Genomic DNA, 21,218 nt, shown 5'->3' with positions numbered 1-21,218 from the left:
ACAGTGTGTGAACGCGTGTACTGTAACAGAAGAGGAGGCACAGAGTGTGAACGCGTGTACTGTAACAGTAGAGGATGCAGTGTGTGAACGCGTGTACTGTAACAGAAGAGGAGGCAGAGTGTGTGAACGCGTGTACTGTAACAGAAGAGGAGGCACAGTGTGTGAACGCGTGTACTGCAACAGAAGAGGAGGCAGAGTGTGAACGCGTGTACTGCAACAGAAGAGGAGGCAGAGTGTGAACGCGTGTACTGCAACAGAAGAGGAGGCAGTGTGTGAACGCGTGTACTGCAACAGAAGAGGAGGCAGAGTGTGAACGCGTGTACTGCAACAGAAGAGGATGCAGTGTGTGAACGCGTGTACTGTAACAGAAGAGGAGGCACAGTGTGTGAACGCGTGTACTGCAACAGAAGAGGAGGCACAGTGTGTGAACGCGTGTACTGCAACAGAAGAGGAGGCACAGTGTGTGAACGCGTGTACTGTAACAGAAGAGGAGGCACAGTGTGTGAACGCGTGTACTGCAACAGAAGAGGAGGCACAGTGTGTGAACGCGTGTACTGTAACAGAAGAGGAGGCACAGTGTGTGAACGCGTGTACTGCAACAGAAGAGGAGGCACAGTGTGTGAACGCGTGTACTGTAACAGAAGAGGAGGCACAGTGTGTGAACGCGTGTACTGTAACAGTATGCCTGCTAGTGTACAAACGGAACCTTAAGATTAACACTGAGGATTTGCTGCGTGTTTGCGTGCGTGTGTGTGTGCGTGTGTGTGTATGTGTGTGTGTGTGTGTGTGTGTGTGTGTGCGTGCGTGTTTGCGTGCGTGTGAAGTGTGAATCATTGATGTAACTGCAGGCACCATGTCTTCATTTGCACATAACACGAGCCACCACTGTGCTGTATACAGTAGCTGTAACTGGGTCCCTGCCTGGGGTCACTTGATCAGATCTTAGGGAAAATGGGAGTGTATTCACAGACACTGCTGTGCTGCTGCATGGGGACCCAATTGGGTACTGTTGTAAGCTAATCTGTAGAGCACTGGTTCTCAACCCGTGGGTCGCGACCCCTCGGGGGGTCGCCAAATTATTTTAGTGGGTCCCCAAATTATTTTCCAAAAAAAAAAAAAAAAAAGATCTTAAAAAACAAAACAAAAAACAAGATTTTTCAAAAATAGCAGACCTACAAGCTCGTAGCGCGCCACTCGGTGGCGCGCTATGAGCTTGTAGATCTGCTATTTTTCAATAGCTAAATTATAACATAATGCTTAAAACACCAAAAGGGGTTCCCGCCCAAAATGGGTTAAGGTTATTGTAGCAGTCAATTTATATTGGGGGTCGGGAGGGGGCGGGGCGGGGGTCCCGAGACGTTGCCAAAGCATTTCCGGGGGTCCCCGGCCAAAAAGGTTGAGAACCCCTGATGTAGATCAGTGGTTCCCAAACATTTTCATGTCAAGGACCCCCAAATTGACACTAATTAGCCCCGCGGACCCCCCATTTGAAAAGACATGCCAGGGACCCCCATAAGAGGAGATTTCTTACGGCTCTAGCAGTGATTCTCAACCAATTTAATTTCAAGGACCCCCAGTTTGACATGCATTAATCTACAGAACTCTATTTAATGGCATTTCTATCTCCCTACCCCCTATTTATATTGTAAAATCAATTTTTACTCTGACAGTGTACAAATGGAACCAAATGGACCCGTTAGGGTCCATTTGGGTCCTATTTGTACACTCGCAGAGTTACAGACCCATAAGGGACCAGGTCAATTTGGTTCCAAACTATCATTTAGCTGGGGACCCCCTGGAACTCCATCAAGGACCCCTGGGGGTCCCCGGACCCCACTTTGGGAACCACTGGTGTAGATTTTCGTCTTACACAAACATTAAATTGCCATTGACAATGAATGGAGAATTTTACGTCATAGTGTCTGAGCAACAAAGCATATAGTGTCGATTTTATGTCATGATGATGTACGATGATAAGAGCGCCCCTCACTTCACATGGGTGTGATTTTATTTTATTTAAGTAAAAGTATCAATACTCTGTTACAAAACTGTAAAAGTCCGGAATTACTTGAGTAAAAGTACAAACGTGCATAAAGGTACATTGCGCCTTTATCCAAGGCGCTTTCCATAGATTGTGCATTACATTCACCCATTCACACACACACACACACACACACACACACACACACACACACACACACACACACACACACACACACACACACACACACCCCGATGGCAGAGGAAACCATGCAAGGCACCAACCCGCTCATCAGGAGCAATTTGGGGCTCAGAGTCTTGCTCAAGGACACTTTTGACACAAACGCTGGGGGAGCCCGTGTTTAAACTTGGAAACGTGCGGTTCCTACACCCCCCCTCTCCCCGCAGAGGGAATTGTCATTTGATACATAAACGTCCACTCGGACTTACAAATGAAGCGATTATTTATAGTATATAGTAGTTCCATCCTGGTGAAGTCGATAAAACGCCTCGAGGGAATTCAATGACATTTAAGCACAAATGAACACTGGGACTGTAGGATGGGGGTTAAAGGTCAAAGATCAAAGGTGACTGTGATCTTACAATTATATGTAAATTCCTTTCAAGTCTTCACTAAATGGGCAGTGGCTCAGCCTCAGGAGGTAGAGCGGCCGGCCGCTTGGGAACCGGAAGGTTTTCCCAGTTCCATCCTGGCCGGGTTACCCCAGAGTCCAAGCCCTATATATCTTGCGCCTTACCCCTTATTCCTAAACTTATTTGCCATTTTTTACTATTTTAAAACATTTTAAAATAGTACAAATAGCCGATCTACAAGCTAACAACGTGTCGATGTAGATTGGCTAGTTGAACTACTTTTAAATGTTTTAAAATGGTAAAAAATGGCAAATACGTTTAGGGATAAAGGGTAAGGGGTGGTGCAAGATGGAGCCCCAAGTGTCCAAGACTCTCTGAACCCCTAATTGCTCCCGATGAGCAGGTTGGTGCTTTGCATGGTTTCCTCCGGCAAAAAGGCCTCTGCTTATTATAGCATTATAGCATGTTATGTAGACATAGCACTATAAAATATACATGCATAGTTTCATTATAGATATTCCACTGTTACGTTCTTAGCTTACGTATGATTCATTCATTCAACTACTTTTTCATGTATGCGATGTATTGCCATGCTTTTTGTTCTTGCTTAATGTAAATGTAAGAGTGTCTGCTACATGCCTAAATTGTAAGTTGTATGTCTACATTCACTATCTCATTTACATAAGTTTAGCCATTGCATAAGCCTGCTGCAAGGTCATCGAGGCTATAGGCAAGTGCTACGGCAAGTGCTGCGGGTTAACCTATTTAGGCCTGACGTAGAAAATTAAAAAATATTCTTCTAAATCCTGACAGTTTTCTGAAATACCCATGTTTCTATATCAGTGGTGCTCAATATTTCATGTCAAGGACCCCAAAAATGATATGTACAGTAATTGGCCGCCGACCCCCATCTGATATTATGTTGTTCCAGGAACCCCTCAGAAGCAAAGATTTGAGATAAAAACGTGCGCTCTGAAAGAATATATATTCAAAGTTTTGCGCCGCATTTTCACGATTTTTAAAAAATATATTTTTCAATAGCTAAAGTATAACATAATGCTTAAAACACCAAAAGGGGTTCCCATACAAAATGGGTTAAGGTGGAGTGTGAAGAGGTGGGTTTTCAGACTACAGAGGTGAGTTTTCAGACTTACTACACAGACTGACACAGATGCAAGTTGCAACAACAGGCTGTACGGTGCAATGGATGGAATATATACACAGTTGTTTGAAACTTGGTCAGTTGCTATGGCTACAGTCTCTGCTGTGCTGTCTCTGCATGGCCATTTATAATTGGAGTCAAGACATACCAAGAGAACAAAGTTTACTTGGATAACCTACCGGAACCAAAACGTTACGTCTGTTAGGACCCTGAGGTCGCAGTTTCATTTTAACACCTAATGTATGCATGAATTTTAAAACGTCGTGTTTTTGAGTCGCACGTTAACATGTTGGAACAATATATCGTTGCTGTCGGGCAGAAACCTCTTATCTCCATATTTAATAATTTGTTGTGTGTTTTTTCATAAATACTTGAACATACTACAGCATCACACAAAAGCATCACAAATTGCAGATCTACAAGGTCGAAACGCGGTGCAAGTTCGCGATGCATTTTGAGCTTGTAGATCTGCTACTTTTGCTGTTTTTCTTGTTTTTATTTGCCTCTTTTTTTAACCCATTTGCTGTGTGTCTCGTCTTGTGACACCAATCCATGCATGTGCCCTGAACCAGTGGGGTCCGGGGACCCCTGGGGGTACTTGAGGGAGCTCCAGGGGGTACCTAGCTCAATTAGAGATAGTTAGGAACCAAATGGACCCTTATGGGTCTATAACTCAGAGAGTGTACAAATGGAACCAAATGGACCCTTATGAGTCCATTTGGTTCCATTTGTACACTCTCAGAGTTAAATTAACCGTGGTTTTACAATATAAATTGGGGTACCAGAAATAGAAATGCCATTAAATGGGGGTCCGTAGCATAATGCGTGTGAAACTGGGGGTCCATGAAATTAATGTGTTTCGGAATCAGTGCTAGAGCCGTAAAAATCCTCCCTTATCGGGGTCACTGGCATATGTTTTCAAATGGGGGGTCCGTGGCCTAATAAATGTTGATTTGGGGGTCCTTGACATGAAAAAGTGTGGGAACCACTGCCCTGAACGGTCCTGCAGGCTCGCCCTGAACGGTCCTGCAGGCTCGCCCTGGACCGTTCATGGGTTTGGAAGCTTGGACGGCAGTCGGCAGTCGTGCATGCATGATGGATGAGCCCTGCAGGTGAACAGCAGTACTGCAGAGACTGCATGGGGCTGTTCCGAGATCCAGTCTGTTCCAAGCAACACACTGACTGGATCTCTGTGGTGAACTTTGATGTGCCGTAGGTAAGGTTCAGTTGCTCAGGGACGCATGCACGCACACACGTATGCATACAGGTCAAAATGCCTATGACTGTGAATGCCTATGGTAGTAGGGCCGTATGCAGACTTTTGGGAGGGTAGGTGTTCGACGAAAAAAATGTTTGATGTGTCCCTATACATTTATGTTTTATTAGGCCTATTTCAAAACATAAAAAAATCCCACCAAAATCTAACTTTTTCATCCTAACCTAAACATAACCGCAAGCATGGGAGCAGTGCATGTTCGCCAACCTTAATGCATGTTCGGACTAACGGGACTTCGGATCTATGGGCAGTTCCCGTAAATGCAGGGATCTTCACCTTATATCCGTGCGTCAGTCTATCAACCCCCTGATGTCGTTGGCGAATCTCCCCACAATTCATTACAGATGACACCACGCTTCCTCAGCTCTATTTGGCCTAATGGGAGAGTCGTTTATTTCTTCATTATATTGGGTTGCCAATTCTGAACGTTTTATGTTGGTTCTCAATAATCTGTAATGTGTCATCATGTCATATAAGGGGTGTTCACTCTGTAGCTGCAGCTTTAACACATTTTGGGTGGGAACCCCTTTTGGTGTTTTAAACATGTTATAATTTAGCTATTGAAAAATAGCAGATCTACAAGCTCATAGCGTGCCACCGAGTGGCACGCTAGTTTACGTGTCTGTTCGTACCAAAAAATGAGCATGGTTGCTATGGTCACCCAGTTTACACGGGTGTGATTTCATTACGTCAGACATTACATCAGACCACAGTTGATCAGTCTATATAAGACCTTACACCACTCAGTTCACACGGGTGTGATTTTTTCTGTAGCTATTGAAAAATAGCTCGTAGCGTGGCACTCAGTGCTTGTAGCTCTGCTATTTTAGAAAAATCGTAAAAAATATGACGCAAATCTTTGAATATAATATATTCTGTCAGAGCGAATGTTTTTTAACTCAAATCTTTGCTTCTGCATGGTGGGGTCCCTGGAACTGCATACGTTCTGATGGGGGTCCACGGCCAAATTCAGATCATTCTGGGGGTCCTTGACATGGAAAAGGTTGAGCACCACTGACATACAGTAGATAGCATTTTATACAGACTTATAGCATCTTACGTAGACAGCACTAGAATTGCATTTTATGTAGTCATAGCACTTCATAGTATGTATAGTATATGTATTGTTTACATGTATAGTTCTTCATTATATAGATATTCCACTGTTACGTTCTTAGCTTACGCATGTTTCATGATAACTACTTTGTGATGTATTGCCATGCTTTTTTTGTTCTTGCTTATTGTAAATCGCTCTGGATTGAGAGCGTCTGCTAAATGCCTAATTTGTAAATTGTAATAGAAACATAGGTCAGAAAACTGTCAGGATTTAGAAGACCTTTTTTTAGCCATTCTGGGCGGGAACCCCTTTTGGTGTTTTAACTAAGCATTATGTTATGCTTTAGCTATTGAAAAATAGCAGATCTACAAGCTCATAGCGCGCCACCGAGTGGCGCGCTATGAGCTTGTAGGTCTGCTATTTTAGAAAAATCGTGAAAATGCGGCACAAATCCTTGAATATATATATATATATTCTTTCAGAAGACTTTTTATTTTATTTCGATAGGTCTAAAGGTGTTCAGGAGGCCTGCGTGGTGCCCGGCCCTCCCTAGACGTGGTGCCTGGCCCTCCCTAGACGTGGTGCCTGGCCCTCCCTAGACGTGGTGCCCGGCCCTCCCTAGACGTGGTGCCCGGCCCTACCTAGACGTGGTGCCCGGCCCTCCCTAGACGTGGTGCCCGGCCCTCCATAGACGTGGTGCCTGGCCCTCCCTAGACGTGGTGCCTGGCCCTCCCTAGACGTGGTGCCCGGCCCTCCCTAGACAGGGTGCCCGGCCCTCCTATAGACATGGTGCCCGGCCCTCCCTAGACATGGTGCCCGGCCCTCCTATAGATATGGTGCCCGGCCCTCCCTATAGTGCCCGGCCCTCCCTAGACGTGGTGCCCGGCCCTCCCTAGACGTGGTGCCTGGCCCTCCCTAGACGTGGTGCCCGGCCCTCCCTAGACGTGGTGCCCGGCCCTCCCTATATACATGGTGCCCGGCCCTCCCTAGACGTGGTGCCCGGCCCTCCCTAGACGTGGTGCCTGGCCCTCCCTAGACGTGGTGCCTGGCCCTCCCTAGACGTGGTGCCTGGCCCTCCCTAGACGTGGTGCCCGGCCTTCCCTAGACGTGGTGCCTGGCCCTCCCTAGACGTGGTGCCCGGCCCTCCATAGACGTGGTGCCTGGCCCTCCCTAGACGTGGTGCCCGGCCCTCCCTAGACGTGGTGCCCGGCCCTCCCTAGACGTGGTGCCCGGCCCTCCCTAGACGTGGTGCCCGGCCCTCCCTAGACGTGGTGCCCGGCCCTCCCTAGACGTGGCACCACCCCCCCCCCCCCCCCCCCCCGTGGCCTCTGCTCCTGAGGAGGCTACATGCTTCTCTCTGCAGATTCTAAAAAACAAATAAGAAGGCCCTTTTTTTAAATTGAGTGCTAACTCCACCCAGCCGGCATGTCAATAAATGCCTGCATGGGATTCCTCAACCACTTCAAGGGACACGAGGGTCGTTTGTCACTCTTATACTTTTTGATAGCGTTTCGTTCCCTCAAAACCTTTTGTTTTTCTCCCTGTTATTGAGATGTATCTATATTATTCATGGTTATTGTTGAATCCGATGGCTCCCAAAACAACTGTCGTAGCAAAAAATTGCTGATCTACAAGCTCAAAATTTCAAATGCATTTAGTTATAGTTATGTTTATGAACTAAATACAAATACATTGGCCATACAAAAAGGCAATAACATTTTAATAATAGTAATTAAGCTACATATATAGACTGAAGTAATTAAAGCGGGTCACGATTGTAACAGCTAAAATCAATAGCTGTCCTTGAGCAAGACACTGAACTGAACCCCTAATTGCTCCTGATGTGCAGGTTGGTGCCTTGCATCGTTTCCGCCACCATCGGTGTATGAATGTGTGTGTGTGAATGTAATGCACAACCTATGTAAAGCGCCTTGGATAAAGGTGCTTGTAACAGCGCTATATAAATGTACCATTCCATCGGGTCTGACCCAGACATGACCCTCTGCATGAAGTGTCACTGTGTATGGTGTGGCTACTGTGGGGCTCTCAGGAGGACGAGGAGTGTAATCTAAGCTGAAGGATTCTTGTGGAGATTCGACCTGACAACTCCTTGAGAGCGTTACAGTAATGAGTTCTCTGGCTGGCCACCTCTCCTCGTTAGGAATGAACATTTTGCTATGAAATATGAGGCACTTTGAGAAGACACAAATGTCACTTCACACACACACACGCACGCATGCACGCACGTGCACACGCACACACACACGGGCACACACACACACACACACACGCACACATGGGCACACACACACACACGCACGCACATGCACACGCACACACACACGGGCACCAACCACCAGCAGTGTGGTGATAGTCAGAGACAAACATTATATTAGTACAGGAAATCTATGGAAAATACAGGGTCAACCTCAAACTAATTGCAAAAAATGTGATGATGTTTCAGCGCATTTGAGCAAGTTGCTATGGCAAAATCTAGCCCAGTGAGTGTTTTTGTGCAAAACTAATGCTTGGAATGGATTCAGCATCATGAAAACCCCCTAGTTTGATATGTCACATGCTACTTAAAGCACAAGGACATTTAAAAAAATATTGCCTTTATAATAGGATGTCAATGGTGGCCATACTGTACAGGCCATGTTCAACACTTTCCCCCTCAGACAATTCCAGGCAACTTTTTTTTTCTGTTATTCAGGATATATTGAAGATGCAAAATCAGCTGAGTTTGTTTTTTTTGCAATTAGATTGAGGTCAAATTACATTATTACTGGACTATAGAACACCGAAGTCCTGACGTCACTTTCAGTAGAGGGCACCAACACACAGGTTTATAGGTTTTTTATTTGTATTGAAATCTCCATAGGGCGATTTTATGTCGCTTCATATAAGAACTGTGTTTGAAAAATAAACCGATCACCCCGGCGTTTTCACTCATATGGATATGAAGCATCGACTGAAGGTGGAAATGTACAAATATACCCAAAGAGTAACAAAATAAGCGTTAGAAACGAGCCAAACAACCCAGAGACTACATTTCCGGGTAGGCTGCTTCTGCCCGCAGCCCGTCGCACAACAGAAACTGAACGTTAATTACGTTTATTTTTATTTTATTGATATATAATGTATCGTGGTTAGTACGAGTCGAGTCACCACCAGCTGAGCTTACGTCAACGAGGAATCTCAGGAACGCAATATGTTGACAGCTGGGTGTGACGTATATGCTCAGCGACATTGCATTCATATGTAGTTTCAAGGCTTTTGCGGTCACATTAATTCCATTTTCTCTAGAAACTGGCTGTATCAAATATGAATGGACATCATTAACGACGCACAGCCACTCCCCTGACAGAAACGCCGGGGTGGTCGGTTTATTTTTCAAACACAGTTCTTATATGAAGCGACATAAAATTGCCCTATGGAGATTTCAATACAAATAAAAAACCTATAAACCTGTGTGTTGGTGCCCTCTACTGAAAGTGACGTCAGACTTCGGTGCTCTATAGAGCGTCGCAGTCCCGCCCCCTACCAGGGCCCAGGAAATGATTCTCCGTTCATTTTCCTCATAGACTTTTCAGAAAGTATTTATTTAAAGACGGTTACGCCGCGGACAAAGCCAACTCTTGTCGTGACAAATCATGACAATAAAAACAATGTTTTGGGCCAAACAAAGAATTAGAAAGTAGAAAAAAACGGCAGGTTACAACACTTTTTTTGTTGTTTTTCTTCTTTTTAATTGTTTGTTTGGTCCAAAATATTGTGTTTATTGTCATGATTTGTCACGACTGGAGTTGGCTTTGTCCGCGGCGTAACCGTCTTTAAATAAATACTTTTTGGAAATGTCTATGGGAAAAATGCATTGGGAATCATTTCCTGGGCCTGGCGTCGTCATGACAGGGGGCGGGACTGCGACGCTCTATTCAGTATTTTATCTGTGACGTGAGTGCCCCCTCCTGAGATACATCCGGGTCCTACTTTGTGTCGCTTTTGTGTCCCCATAGAGTTATACTGTGACGCTCCGTCGGACTAAATCTGAGACGAAAACAACCACGAAAGTCTCATTTTACTGCTTTCCTCGCAACAACAAAGCTGCGCTGCTCTCCCAAATCTGGCGGTGACAGGCCGTCTGCCCCACACGGAATACTATCGCCATTTTATTTCATTGTGTCAACTAAATCCTAATTAATGCAAACTAGATTCAACATACTCAAGCCTGCAAACATTCTAAATATGCCCCCGAAATATTTTACTGAGCAAATGGACTGTTACCACCTTCAATAATAATGATAATAATAGTCTTTATTGTCTCCACATCATATATTTCTTTTGTCATAGACACTTGTACAAAACATTAATAATTCTACTCGAGTTGGAAGCATTAAGACCCATTTTAACCCTCAATGGCTTCCTTTCTGAAAAATAACGTCATTGTAAAAAGATTCACGCGTTTAGATATTCTATTTACAATGAGATGCGGATGGGAGCTGGTGCCACTTGGACCCGGACGTAACGCACCCCTCCTGGGCCTTAAGTGGTGGGGTCCCGCGGCCGAAATTACCGCCCGCCCCTGGGACTCCTCTGTACTTAGTGCGATTTAGCAAACAGGCCCGGGGAACCAGGCGCTCCGCCCGTCCCCGAGTACCCACCTTTAAGCACCCCTCCTGGGCCTTAAGTGGTGGGGTCCCGCGGCCGAAAGGACCGCCCGCCCCTGGGACTCCTCTGTACTTAGTGCGATTTAGCAAACAGGCCCGGGGAACCAGGCGCTCCGCCCGTCCCCGCAGCGTCATAATGCTTGCTTGTGTTTTCGTTATGGTAGATTGAGGTGTTATTTAATGCTATTATATCAACTGAGAGATCACACACACACACACACACACACACACACACACACACACACACACACACACACACACACACACACACACACACACACACACACACACACACACACACACACACACACACAGAACAGACACATGTTGATGGCTCGCATTCTGTCTCTCTAGTTTGTATGTCCGACAACAACCAAAGCATGTTCATTCATTAATCATTATATGATTAATTAGGCTATAAGCGTAGAATGGAATTGGTTTAAGCCATTTTGACCTGAGCTCGATTCTACAAATGCCTTCTAAATCATGACAGTTTTCTGAAAAACCCTATGTGTATGTCAGTGGTGCTCAACCTTTTTCATGTCAAGGACCATCATAATTATCTGAATTTGGCCACCAACCCCCATCTGAAGATATGTTGTTCCAGGGACCCCCCCAGAAGCAAAGAATTGAGTTAAAAAACTTTCGCTCTGAAAGAATATATATTCAAAGATTTGTGCCACATTTTCACTATTTTTCAAAAATAGCAGACCTACAAGCTCGTAGCGCGGCACTCGGTGCCGCGCTACGAGCTTGTAGATTTGCTATTTTTCAATAGCTAAAGTATAACATAATGCTTAAAACACCAACCCGCCCGAAATGGGTTAAACGGCTCTCTGCTCAGACATTGTGTTTCCCTCCTGGCTACTACAAATAACGTTAATTGGTCCAGGGAGTCCCTGGGTACATTGTACAAAAGACTCAACTATACTGCATGTAGCATAGAAATAAATAAATAGTTGTATAATTTATAATGGTTGTATAGTCGACTAAATCGACAGTTGATTTAGTCTGCTAAAATGTGTTTTGGCGGGCCTCGATGGGGTCGTAATGCCTGCTTTTACACTTGGTTGCATGCTGAAAGTATAGCTGCACTCTGAAAATAGCAGATCTACAAGCTCACAACGCGTCGCAGCACACCACATTGTGAGCTTGTAGATCCGCTATTGTCAAAGTGCAGCACCCGAGCGCAACCAAACATAAAATGACTTGTCTTTTAGTTCTACTGGATCTCTTCTCCACTAGTCCCTAACATTTTAGTCTAGTTTTCATTTATTGACCAAATTGTCAATCATCATATTTAGTCTCAGTTTTAGTCAACAAAATCAACTTTCGCTGCTGTCTTTTCTATCTGTATTGTCAGAGATATTCAGCTGATATTATATTCAGAGCAATGTAATATAAATGCAGAGCACAGCAGAGAGCCAGAGACTACAGTCCTCATCCATAAATCATCATCATTGTTGCCATGATACTCACCAATAAATAAAGCACAACAGAATGCAAAGTTAAGGAGCGGACAGAAGCACAGAAGGACATTTTGTTTATATATGTGACATTGAGAATGGACCGTCAAAGAATATTAATTAAGTTAGGAAAACAGATCCAACAGATCCTGTAAATGACACTGGCTGTACTTAGAGAGCATTGCCAACCTTGTGCATCTGTTGCCGTTTTATCTGCAATAGAGAGTATGCGTGTGATATCATCATCATCATCATACCTGGAAGTTAGGAATGCCTACTGAGTGGCAAAAAACGACTTTCTGGCCTTGACAGCCCACACATCCAAACAGAAAAGTCATATTTGATTGCATTAAATTACTTTAACCCATTTTGGGCGGGAACACCTTTTGGTGTTTTAAACATTATGTTATAATTTAGCTATTGATCTACAAGATCTACAAGCTCATACGAGCTTGTAGGTCTGCTATTTTTGAAAAATCTTGAAAATGTGGCTCAAATCTTTGAATGTATATTCTTTCAGAGTGAATGTTTTTAACTCAAATCTTTGCTTCTGAGAGGTTCCTGGAACAACATATTTTCAGATGGGGGTCGGTGGCCAATTACATATCATGTTTGGGGTCCTTGGCATGAAATATTGAGCACCACTGATACAGAAACATGAGGTTTTTCAGAAGATTTTCGACGTCAGGCCTAAATGGGTTAAACAACATTAAATTCACTTTGCCACTCGATTTGCCACTCGATCTGCCATTCACTTTATGCATGCGCATAAATATATAGGGTTTCCTTTAAAGTATCTGGAAATCTATCTATGAATGCACCGTCTCTGTGTCTCTGTCTGTCTATAGCCTGAGCTAAGGTGTTGGGTTTCTGGTCTAGAGGGGCGGGACGTCGCGGCAGAGATTTGCGCACACCCTGATTGGATCTCACCAAACTGTCAGTCACCCCTGGCCCCTCCTCTCCCCCCCTAGTGCATCGCAGTGCCCGGTGTCGAGTCAGTCGAACCCATGACGGTTGTCCAGAACTGCCCCAAAAGGCTTCTGCCCCGGGCTCCATTCTCTACAGGGCCCCTGCCCATATGGTCCATATATGGAGCTGGCCTGTTCTGACATCACAGTCACACCACTCCATATTTGGGCATGCCTGACACAGAACTCCATAAACTGGCCTGTTCTGACATCACAACACTCCATATTTGGTCATGCCTGACACAGAACTCCATATATAGGAATAAAGGGACAGACTCTGCATTCCTGGTTGTCCAGAACCAGCACAAAAGCCTCATTTGGCATGCTTGACAAATAACTCCATATATGGGCATAAAAGGGACACATAGGCTACATAATAACTAGTGGGGCATGCATTTCCGGTTGTCCATGAATGTTTATTTTCACTCAAGAATGTTGTGGATATTGCTTAACCCATTTAGGCCCGACGTCGAAATTTAAAAAATGTCTTAAAAATCCTGACAGTTTTCTGAAAAACCTTATGTTTCCGTATCAGTGGTGCTCAATATTTCATGGACAAAAATTATATGTAATATGCCTCCGCCCCCCCATCTGAAAATATGTTGTTCCAGGGATTTTTCAAAAATAGCAGACCTACAAGCTCATAGCGCGGCACTCGGTGCCGCGCTATGAGCTTGTAGATCTGCTATTTTTCAATAGCTAAAGTATAACATAATGCTTTCAAACACCAAAAGGGGTTCCCGCCCAGAATGGGTTAATGAGACACTTGACTTTGATATAATATAATGCATATATATTTACTGTTTCATGGCAGCGAGCTTTCTAGACACTTATAATGTTACAAAATCACTCAACCAACAGTTTTGACTATCCAGTTTCACCCCATGTTATTAAACCATTTAGACCTAAGAAATAAAAAACATGTTTCTATGTCAGTCGTTCTCAAACATTTTCATGTCAAGGACCAGAAAAACTATCTGTAATTGGCCGCCGACCCCCATCTGAATATATGTTGTTCCAGGAACTCCTCGGAAGCAAAGATTTGAGTTAAAAACGTTCACTCTGAAAGAATATATTCAAAGATTTGTGCCGCATTTTCACGAATTTTCAAAAATAGCAGACCTACAAGCTCGTAGCGCGCCACCCGGCGGGTGGCGCGCTATGAGCTTGTAGATCTGCTATTTTTCAATAGCTAAAATATAACATAATGCTTAAAACACCGACAGGGGTTCCCGCTCAAAATGGGTTAAATATATTTTTAGCCTTTTTTAATTACTTTCTGTTCTCCTGTGAGACCGTGACAGCCTGTCGCCTGTCTGTCTGTCTCCCTGTTTCTGGGCTGACATGACGTGTTGTCTGCTGTGTGTCACTTTCTGTCAATATTTCAGCATCACGCTCGGCACTCGGCAGCGATACTTATGCCAAGCAAACGTCGTTATTTTGGGCACCGTTAACCCATTCTGGGCGGGAACCCCTTTTGGTGTTTTAAGCATTATGTTATACTTTAGCTATTGAAAAATAGCAGATCTACAAGCTCATAGCGCGGCACCGAGTGGCGCGCTACGAGCTTGTAGGTCTGCTATTTTTGAAAAATCGTGAAAATGTGGCACAAATCTTTGAATATATATTTTTGGGGGTCCTTGACATGAAATAGTTTGAGCACCACTGACATAGAAACATAATTTTTTCTGAAAACTGTCATGATTTAGAAGACATTTGTAGAATATATTCTCAGGTCGAAATGGGTTAAGTTGTTGTGTCAACAACTACTAATACGGAATATCTTTGCTATTTCAGCCTGCCACATGTATTTTAGGACTTGCCTGTGTGTATATATTTTTTTTTGTTACTTACATTCAATAAGCCTGCGAAAGACAAAATTACTTTTTCAAACTAAGTAAACTGAAGATCAGGGACAATGCACAACTGGGACAGTGGGTGGAGCATGCAGGGGCATTATCTCATTATTGTCTACTCTCTTCAAGGACCCCATTTTCAGATGGGGGTCCTGCGGCCAAATACATTAATGTATTTGACATAATACATGAATGACAAATACATTAATGTATGTATTTGGCCGCAGGACCCCCATCTGGAGATGTTTTGTGCCAGGGATCCCCAGAAGATGTGTTTAAAATAAAATCTAAATTATTCAAAAATATATCAAAAATGGCAGATGTACATGCTGGTTTAATGTCAAGGACCCCCCCCCCCCCCCCCTAAATTAATATGCATTTGTCTGCAGACACCCCCATCTGAAATTATTCTATGCCAGGGAGGGACCCCCTACAAGAGTTATTAAAATGTTTAATAAATATTACACAAATCCTTCTAGATTTTATTTTTCGTTTTTCTTCTTTTTTATTTTTTCTAATAGCCGACGTATAGGTTTAGTGTTAGTATGTGGCCTAGTCCAGTGGTTCCCAAAGTGGGGTCCGGGGACCCCTAGTGGTCATTTATCATTTAGCTGGGCCCCCAGCTAAATGATCATTCGGAACCAAATGGACCCTGGCTTGTCACTGTGTAGTTATAGGGTCCATTTGGTTCCATTTGTACACTCTCAGAGTTAAATTAACTTTGATTTTACAACAATACATGGGGGTCCCAGAGATAGAAATGCCATTAAATGGGGGACTGTAGTCTAATTCAGGCCAAACCTGGGGTCCTTAAAACTGGTTAAGAATCACTGCTAGAGCCATACAAATCTCCTCTTATGGGGGTCCTTGGCGTATATCTCCTAATGGGGGTCCGCAGGCTATAATTAGGGTCAATTTGGGGGTCCTTGACATGAAAAAGTTTGAGAACCACTGGTCAATAAGTCACTTCTTTCAGGCTCGTTTTCATAGACCTGGTTGCTTAATTATTTCTCTGGCAACACAGGCACACACATTCCGAGCTACAAGGAAAAAAACCAACAGCAGATGGCGCTGTTTCCCCCCTTTTTACCGATGGGTTCCCAGAGTGGCGCCAGACAGACATACAGACATGACACAGAGTGACAAGCTCTGGTAATGTAGGCTAATGTTTGTTAAATTAAACGTGAAATAAACAACGTGTAACATTTCCACCACACATGGAAGTTGAGTAGAATTGTGAGGGGCCTATTAATTATTGCCAGGGAGTGAAAACTACAGACTGACATTTCAAAGAGAGGAGTTTTTATCACGACAAAACTGGTCGTTTTCTTTCCAACTGATTGGCGCCAGGTGAGTTGGTAAGCAGCCTATAGCCTACATGCTTATTTGCAGTTAGCTGCTTAGCATTGGCCTACAACAAATATCTACATGAAATGGAGCTTGATTTACGTGTCATTTCACTTTTAATATTTTACTTGGTAAAACAAAACATTCAGGATAAGGCATTTTGGTATGAGTTGAAGACAGTGAATGTACCATAATGTGTGTTTGTGTTGACACCGTTGTATGTTTTGAATTGAGCTGTTTGTTTATTGTGGACGTGTGCTAATTCAATGCAGGCCTATTGTGTGTGTGTGTGTGTGTGTGTGTGTGTGTGTGTGTGTGTGCTAATAATTTTATATGCCTGACACATAGGTTTGTATAACCTATGTGCCTACTCAATGCTAATGTATTCATTATCATTTTCTCTTATCATTTTTATTTGCAGGCCTATAAGTGCAGTTCATTGACATGATTTACAAAAACATATTTAAATATTAATGTAAGATATTGAAAATGTTTTGAGAAATGCAAAGGGTTCTGTGCACACACGTAAGCTATATGGTTTAGAAGCAATTGAAAGTCCAATGGATAATTCCTGATAATGATTTCAATAAACAATGTTGATTTCTTTCTTTCTTTCTTATTCTTCTCGACAACTGTAGAGGCCGTTCTCCTAGTGAGTGCTGCCTGGACTATACCGATGTCCCCTGGCCACTGTGCTACACCAGAATGCTGCCTGGATACTAAACGGCAACCAGGAAGAACATGCATGTTATCAACAAGCATCTACGTCATGGCAAGGATGTATAAGTGAGAAGTTGGCAGCCAGTCCAGGACAATGAGGCTATTGGTCACTGCTATTGGCACCGGGAGCTCCCATGCAGTGTCTGGCCCGGAACATCCGTCAGGTTGTATTTCCCTCGGATACAATTATTTTTCGGCCAATCAATCACAACACTTGTTTCATTCACAGAGAGTGTAAACAGTTTTGTAAAGCGTCAACGTAATTTGCCTGAGCGGTAAAATCCTGCTACTTCCAGCGATACACTCTTCAGTGTAGGGCTCGTCCAGCATGGATCGTATGGAGGATGGAGACGACTGGAGAGACACCGCAGGAGGGCTCGTCCAGCATGGATCGTATGGAGGATGGAGACGACTGGAGAGACACCGCAGGAGGGCTCGTCCAGCATGAATCGTATGGAGGATGGAGACGACTGGAGAGACACCGCAGGAGGGCTCGTCCAGCATGGATCGTATGGAGGATGGAGACGACTGGAGAGACACCGCAGGAGGGCTCGTCCAGCATGGATCGTATGGAGGATGGAGACGACTGGAGAGACACCGCAGGAGGGCTCGTCCAGCATGGATCGTATGGAGGATGGAGACGACTGGAGAGACACCGCAGGAGGGCTCGTCCAGCATGGATCGTATGGAGGATGGAGACGACTGGTGAGACACCGCAGGAGGGCTCGTCCAGCATGGATCGTATGGAGGATGGAGACGACTGGTGAGACACCGCAGGAGGGCTCGTCCAGCATGGATCGTATGGAGGATGGAGACGACTGGAGAGACACTGCAGGAGGGCTCGTCCAGCATGGATCGTATGGAGGATGGAGACGACTGGTGAGACACCGCAGGAGGGCTCGTCCCATGGACGAACTAGAGAGAGAGAGAGGAGGCTCTAACGCTAGGCTGAGATTCGACCCATCACTTACACAACGGATGAAGTCCAGTAGACAGACTGCTCAAGGTACGAAGCATTTTTTTCTCCATTGCTGCTGCTGCTTGTGTTGTAAGCTGTGTGCATACTGTTGTACTACTACTACTATTACTGTCATTTTGGGACCCAGTGACTGGGTGGCAATGAGACATGTTCAGTGACTGTTTGTGGTTCTGCACTCGAACGCTGATGTGATTGTGAATCCACCGTACAGTGTGTGTGTATGTTGTGTTGTTTCTGTTGAAGCCAATGTAGTGAGTTGTAACAGGGACCAGTATAGGCCTATACTGTGTGTGTATGTTGTGGTGTATCTGCTGTTGAAGCCAATGTAGTGAGTTGTAACAGGGACCAGTATAGGCCTATACTGTGTGTGTATGTTGTGGTGTATCTGCTGTTGAAGCCAATGTAGTGAGTTGTAACGGGGACCAGTATAGAGCGTCGCAGTCCCGCCTCCTACCCTGGACCAGGAAATGAAACCCAATGCATTATTCTCATAGACATTTCTTAAAGTATTTATTTAAAGACGGTTACGCCGCGGACAAAGCCAACTCGAGTCGTGACAACTCATGACAACACAAACAATATTTTGGACCAAACAAATAATTACAAAGAAGAAAAACAACAAAAAAAGTGTTGTAACCTGCCGTTTTTTTCTTCTTTCTAATTATTTGTTTGGTCCAAAATATTGTTTGTGTTGTCATGAGTTGTCACGACTCGAGTTGGCTTTGTCCGCGGCGTAACCGTCTTTATATAAATACTTTCCGAAATGTCTATGAGGAAAATGAACGGAGAATCATTTCCTGGGCCATTGTAGGGGGCGGGACTGCGACACTCTATACTGTGTATGTGGCTCTCGGCCACTTCATTTATCCTATGTGCATGTCAAGTTTGCTATTTCCTTTTTTGAAGTCAAACTAGAGGTTTTGGGCTTTGACGTAACAGCCATCAATTCCATTATTATTATTCATTTGGAGTTGAAGAATGGATCTACATGCTGTGTTAATTGTGGCGGCTTCTGTTGGAGGTCGTGCGACTGAGTTGTGACTCGGTGGCTGTAATTGGTTCATGACTGGCTTAACCCATTTTGGGCGGGAACCCCTTTTGGTGTAGATCTGCTATTGAAAAATAGCAGATCTACAAGCTCGTAGCGCGCCACCGAGTGGCGCGCTACGAGCTTGTAGGTCTGCTATTTTTGAAAAATCTAAAAACTGTCAGGATGTAGAAGACATTTTTAGAATGTGATCTCAGGTCAAAATGGGTTAATAAGGTATGCCAAAGTAAAACATATGTCTATGTAGGCCTAATCCTCATGCCCATTCATTCATTCATTCATTCATTCATATATCCACTCACTCACTCACTTCTTTTCTGGAAGACCTGTAATTGAAGACTGCATGCTGTGATGTCGAAGGTCAAGGGTCATTCAGGCGTTTAGCCCATCCCTAGGTAGTGTGTTGTATTGCCTCCTACAGGTAGGAATGTGAAATATAGCAACAAATAACAAATAAATAACAAATGTGCTGACGTCATCACATCTGAGCAAGTTGCTATGGCAAAACCTAGCCCAATGAGTGTTTTTGTGCAAAACTAATGCTTGGAATGGCTTCAGCATCATGAAAACCCCCTAGTTTGATATGTCACATGCTACTCAAAGCACAAGGAAATTTAGAAAATATTTCCTTATAATAGGATGTCAATGGTGGCCATACTGTACAGGCAGCGGTGGCCGAACGGTTTGCGGAGCAGTCTTGTTATCGGAAGGTCGCCAGTTCGAATCCCCGGACCGGCACGTTAAAATTACCACCGCTGAAGTGCCCTTGAGCAAGGCATTGAACCCCTACCATGAAATGTTCTATGAGCAGGGTCTGGCTGTAAACAAGCATCTCGAGCTAAGTCCATTCACCCTGGGTAAACAAAGAACTTTGCTTTGCTTTGCCATTTTCAACACTTTCCCCTCAGACAATTCCAGGCAACTTTTTTTCTGTTATTCAGGATATATTGAAGATGCAAAATCAGCTGAGTTTGTTTTTTTTGCAATTAGATTGAGGTTGACCCTGTATTTTCCATAGATTTCCTGGTGGTACTCAGAGCACTGACCCATAAAAGAAGAAAAAGAAGACAAAAGTGGAATGAAATATTTATATTAATACAGGTAGTTCTTCTTACCAAGCAATTGGTTGAAACAGGCTCTCCAGCTGTGCTGAAATGAGCGTGACAGCACACCTAGCCGTTAATGGAAGATTTGAGAACGTATTAATCACATTTGAAATATTATCAGTTGTGCTGATTAGACAGAGTTTCGTCAGAGCAGCAGCAAAATTGGCTTAGGATTAGGAATGGAACAAAAACAAAATATTCAAAGAATAAATTACATTTTCCTCCTGTGTTGATAGCCGAATAGGATGGAGTTATTATGGTGGTACTTGGAGGGCCAGATATTTTCTGTGGTGGTACTTGGTATAAATAAGTTGAAAACCCCTGAATCATAGGACAGAGATGTTAACCCATTTTGGGCGGGAACCCCTTTTGGTGTTTTAAACATTATGTTATAATTTAGCTATTGAAAAATAGCAGATCTACAAGCTCATAGCGCGCCACCGAGTGGCGCGCTACGAGCTTGTAGGTCTGCTGTTTTTGAAAAATCGTGAAAATATTTATTTCAGAAAATTGGAGGATTTAGAAGATTTCTTTTAAATTTCGAGGTCAGGCCATCATAGTAACAGTGCCAGACCTTGATCAGTTTCATCACTACTTTCAATTCCACTTCTTTATCGAGCCACTTTATTGATTGAGTCTCTCTCCTAACATTGTCCCCAAAATGTGCTTTCTGTGGTAAATGGTAAATGGTAAATGGTGCATTTATATAGCGCCTTTATCCAAGGCGCTTTACATAGATTGTGCATTACATTCACCCATTCACACACACATTCATACACCGATTGCAGCGGAAGCCATGCAAGGTACCAACCAGCACATCGGGAGCAATTTGGGGTTCAGTGTCTTGCCCAAGGACACTTCGACATGTAGCCAGGAGGAGCCGGGATTCGAACCGCCCATGGATCGTTGGACGACCTGCTCTACCTCCTGAGCCACAGTCGCCCCTGCATTAAAGAGCTGGACAGACCAGATCAGTGGTTCTCAACCAGCGG

General features: G+C 44.0%; 1 protein-coding gene across 1 annotated transcript; it reads left to right on the top strand.

The window, feature by feature from the left end:
* Window positions 1-16,156: 16,156 nt before the first annotated feature.
* LOC306928330 (uncharacterized protein) lies at window positions 16,157-18,547 on the top strand. Its single transcript, XM_079508359.1, has 2 exons — window positions 16,157-16,384; window positions 17,012-18,547. Exon 2 carries the CDS (start codon window positions 17,438-17,440, stop codon window positions 17,858-17,860), a length of 423 nt encoding a protein of 140 aa, XP_079364485.1. The 5' UTR covers window positions 16,157-16,384; window positions 17,012-17,437; the 3' UTR covers window positions 17,861-18,547.
* Window positions 18,548-21,218: the final 2,671 nt, after the last annotated feature.

Source organism: Electrona antarctica, assembly GCF_951216825.1.
Source record: "Electrona antarctica genome assembly, chromosome: 1".
Taxonomy (NCBI): Eukaryota; Metazoa; Chordata; class Actinopteri; order Myctophiformes; family Myctophidae; genus Electrona; species Electrona antarctica.
Note: the sequence above shows the minus strand (reverse complement) of the source record. Positions and strands in the feature narration are given on the sequence as shown.

Bases quoted from the DNA above. Each gene is read 5' to 3' on its own strand.
- LOC306928330 (XM_079508359.1), top strand. From the start codon at position 17,438: ATGGAGACGACTGGAGAGACACCGCAGGAGGGCTCGTCCAGCATGGAT.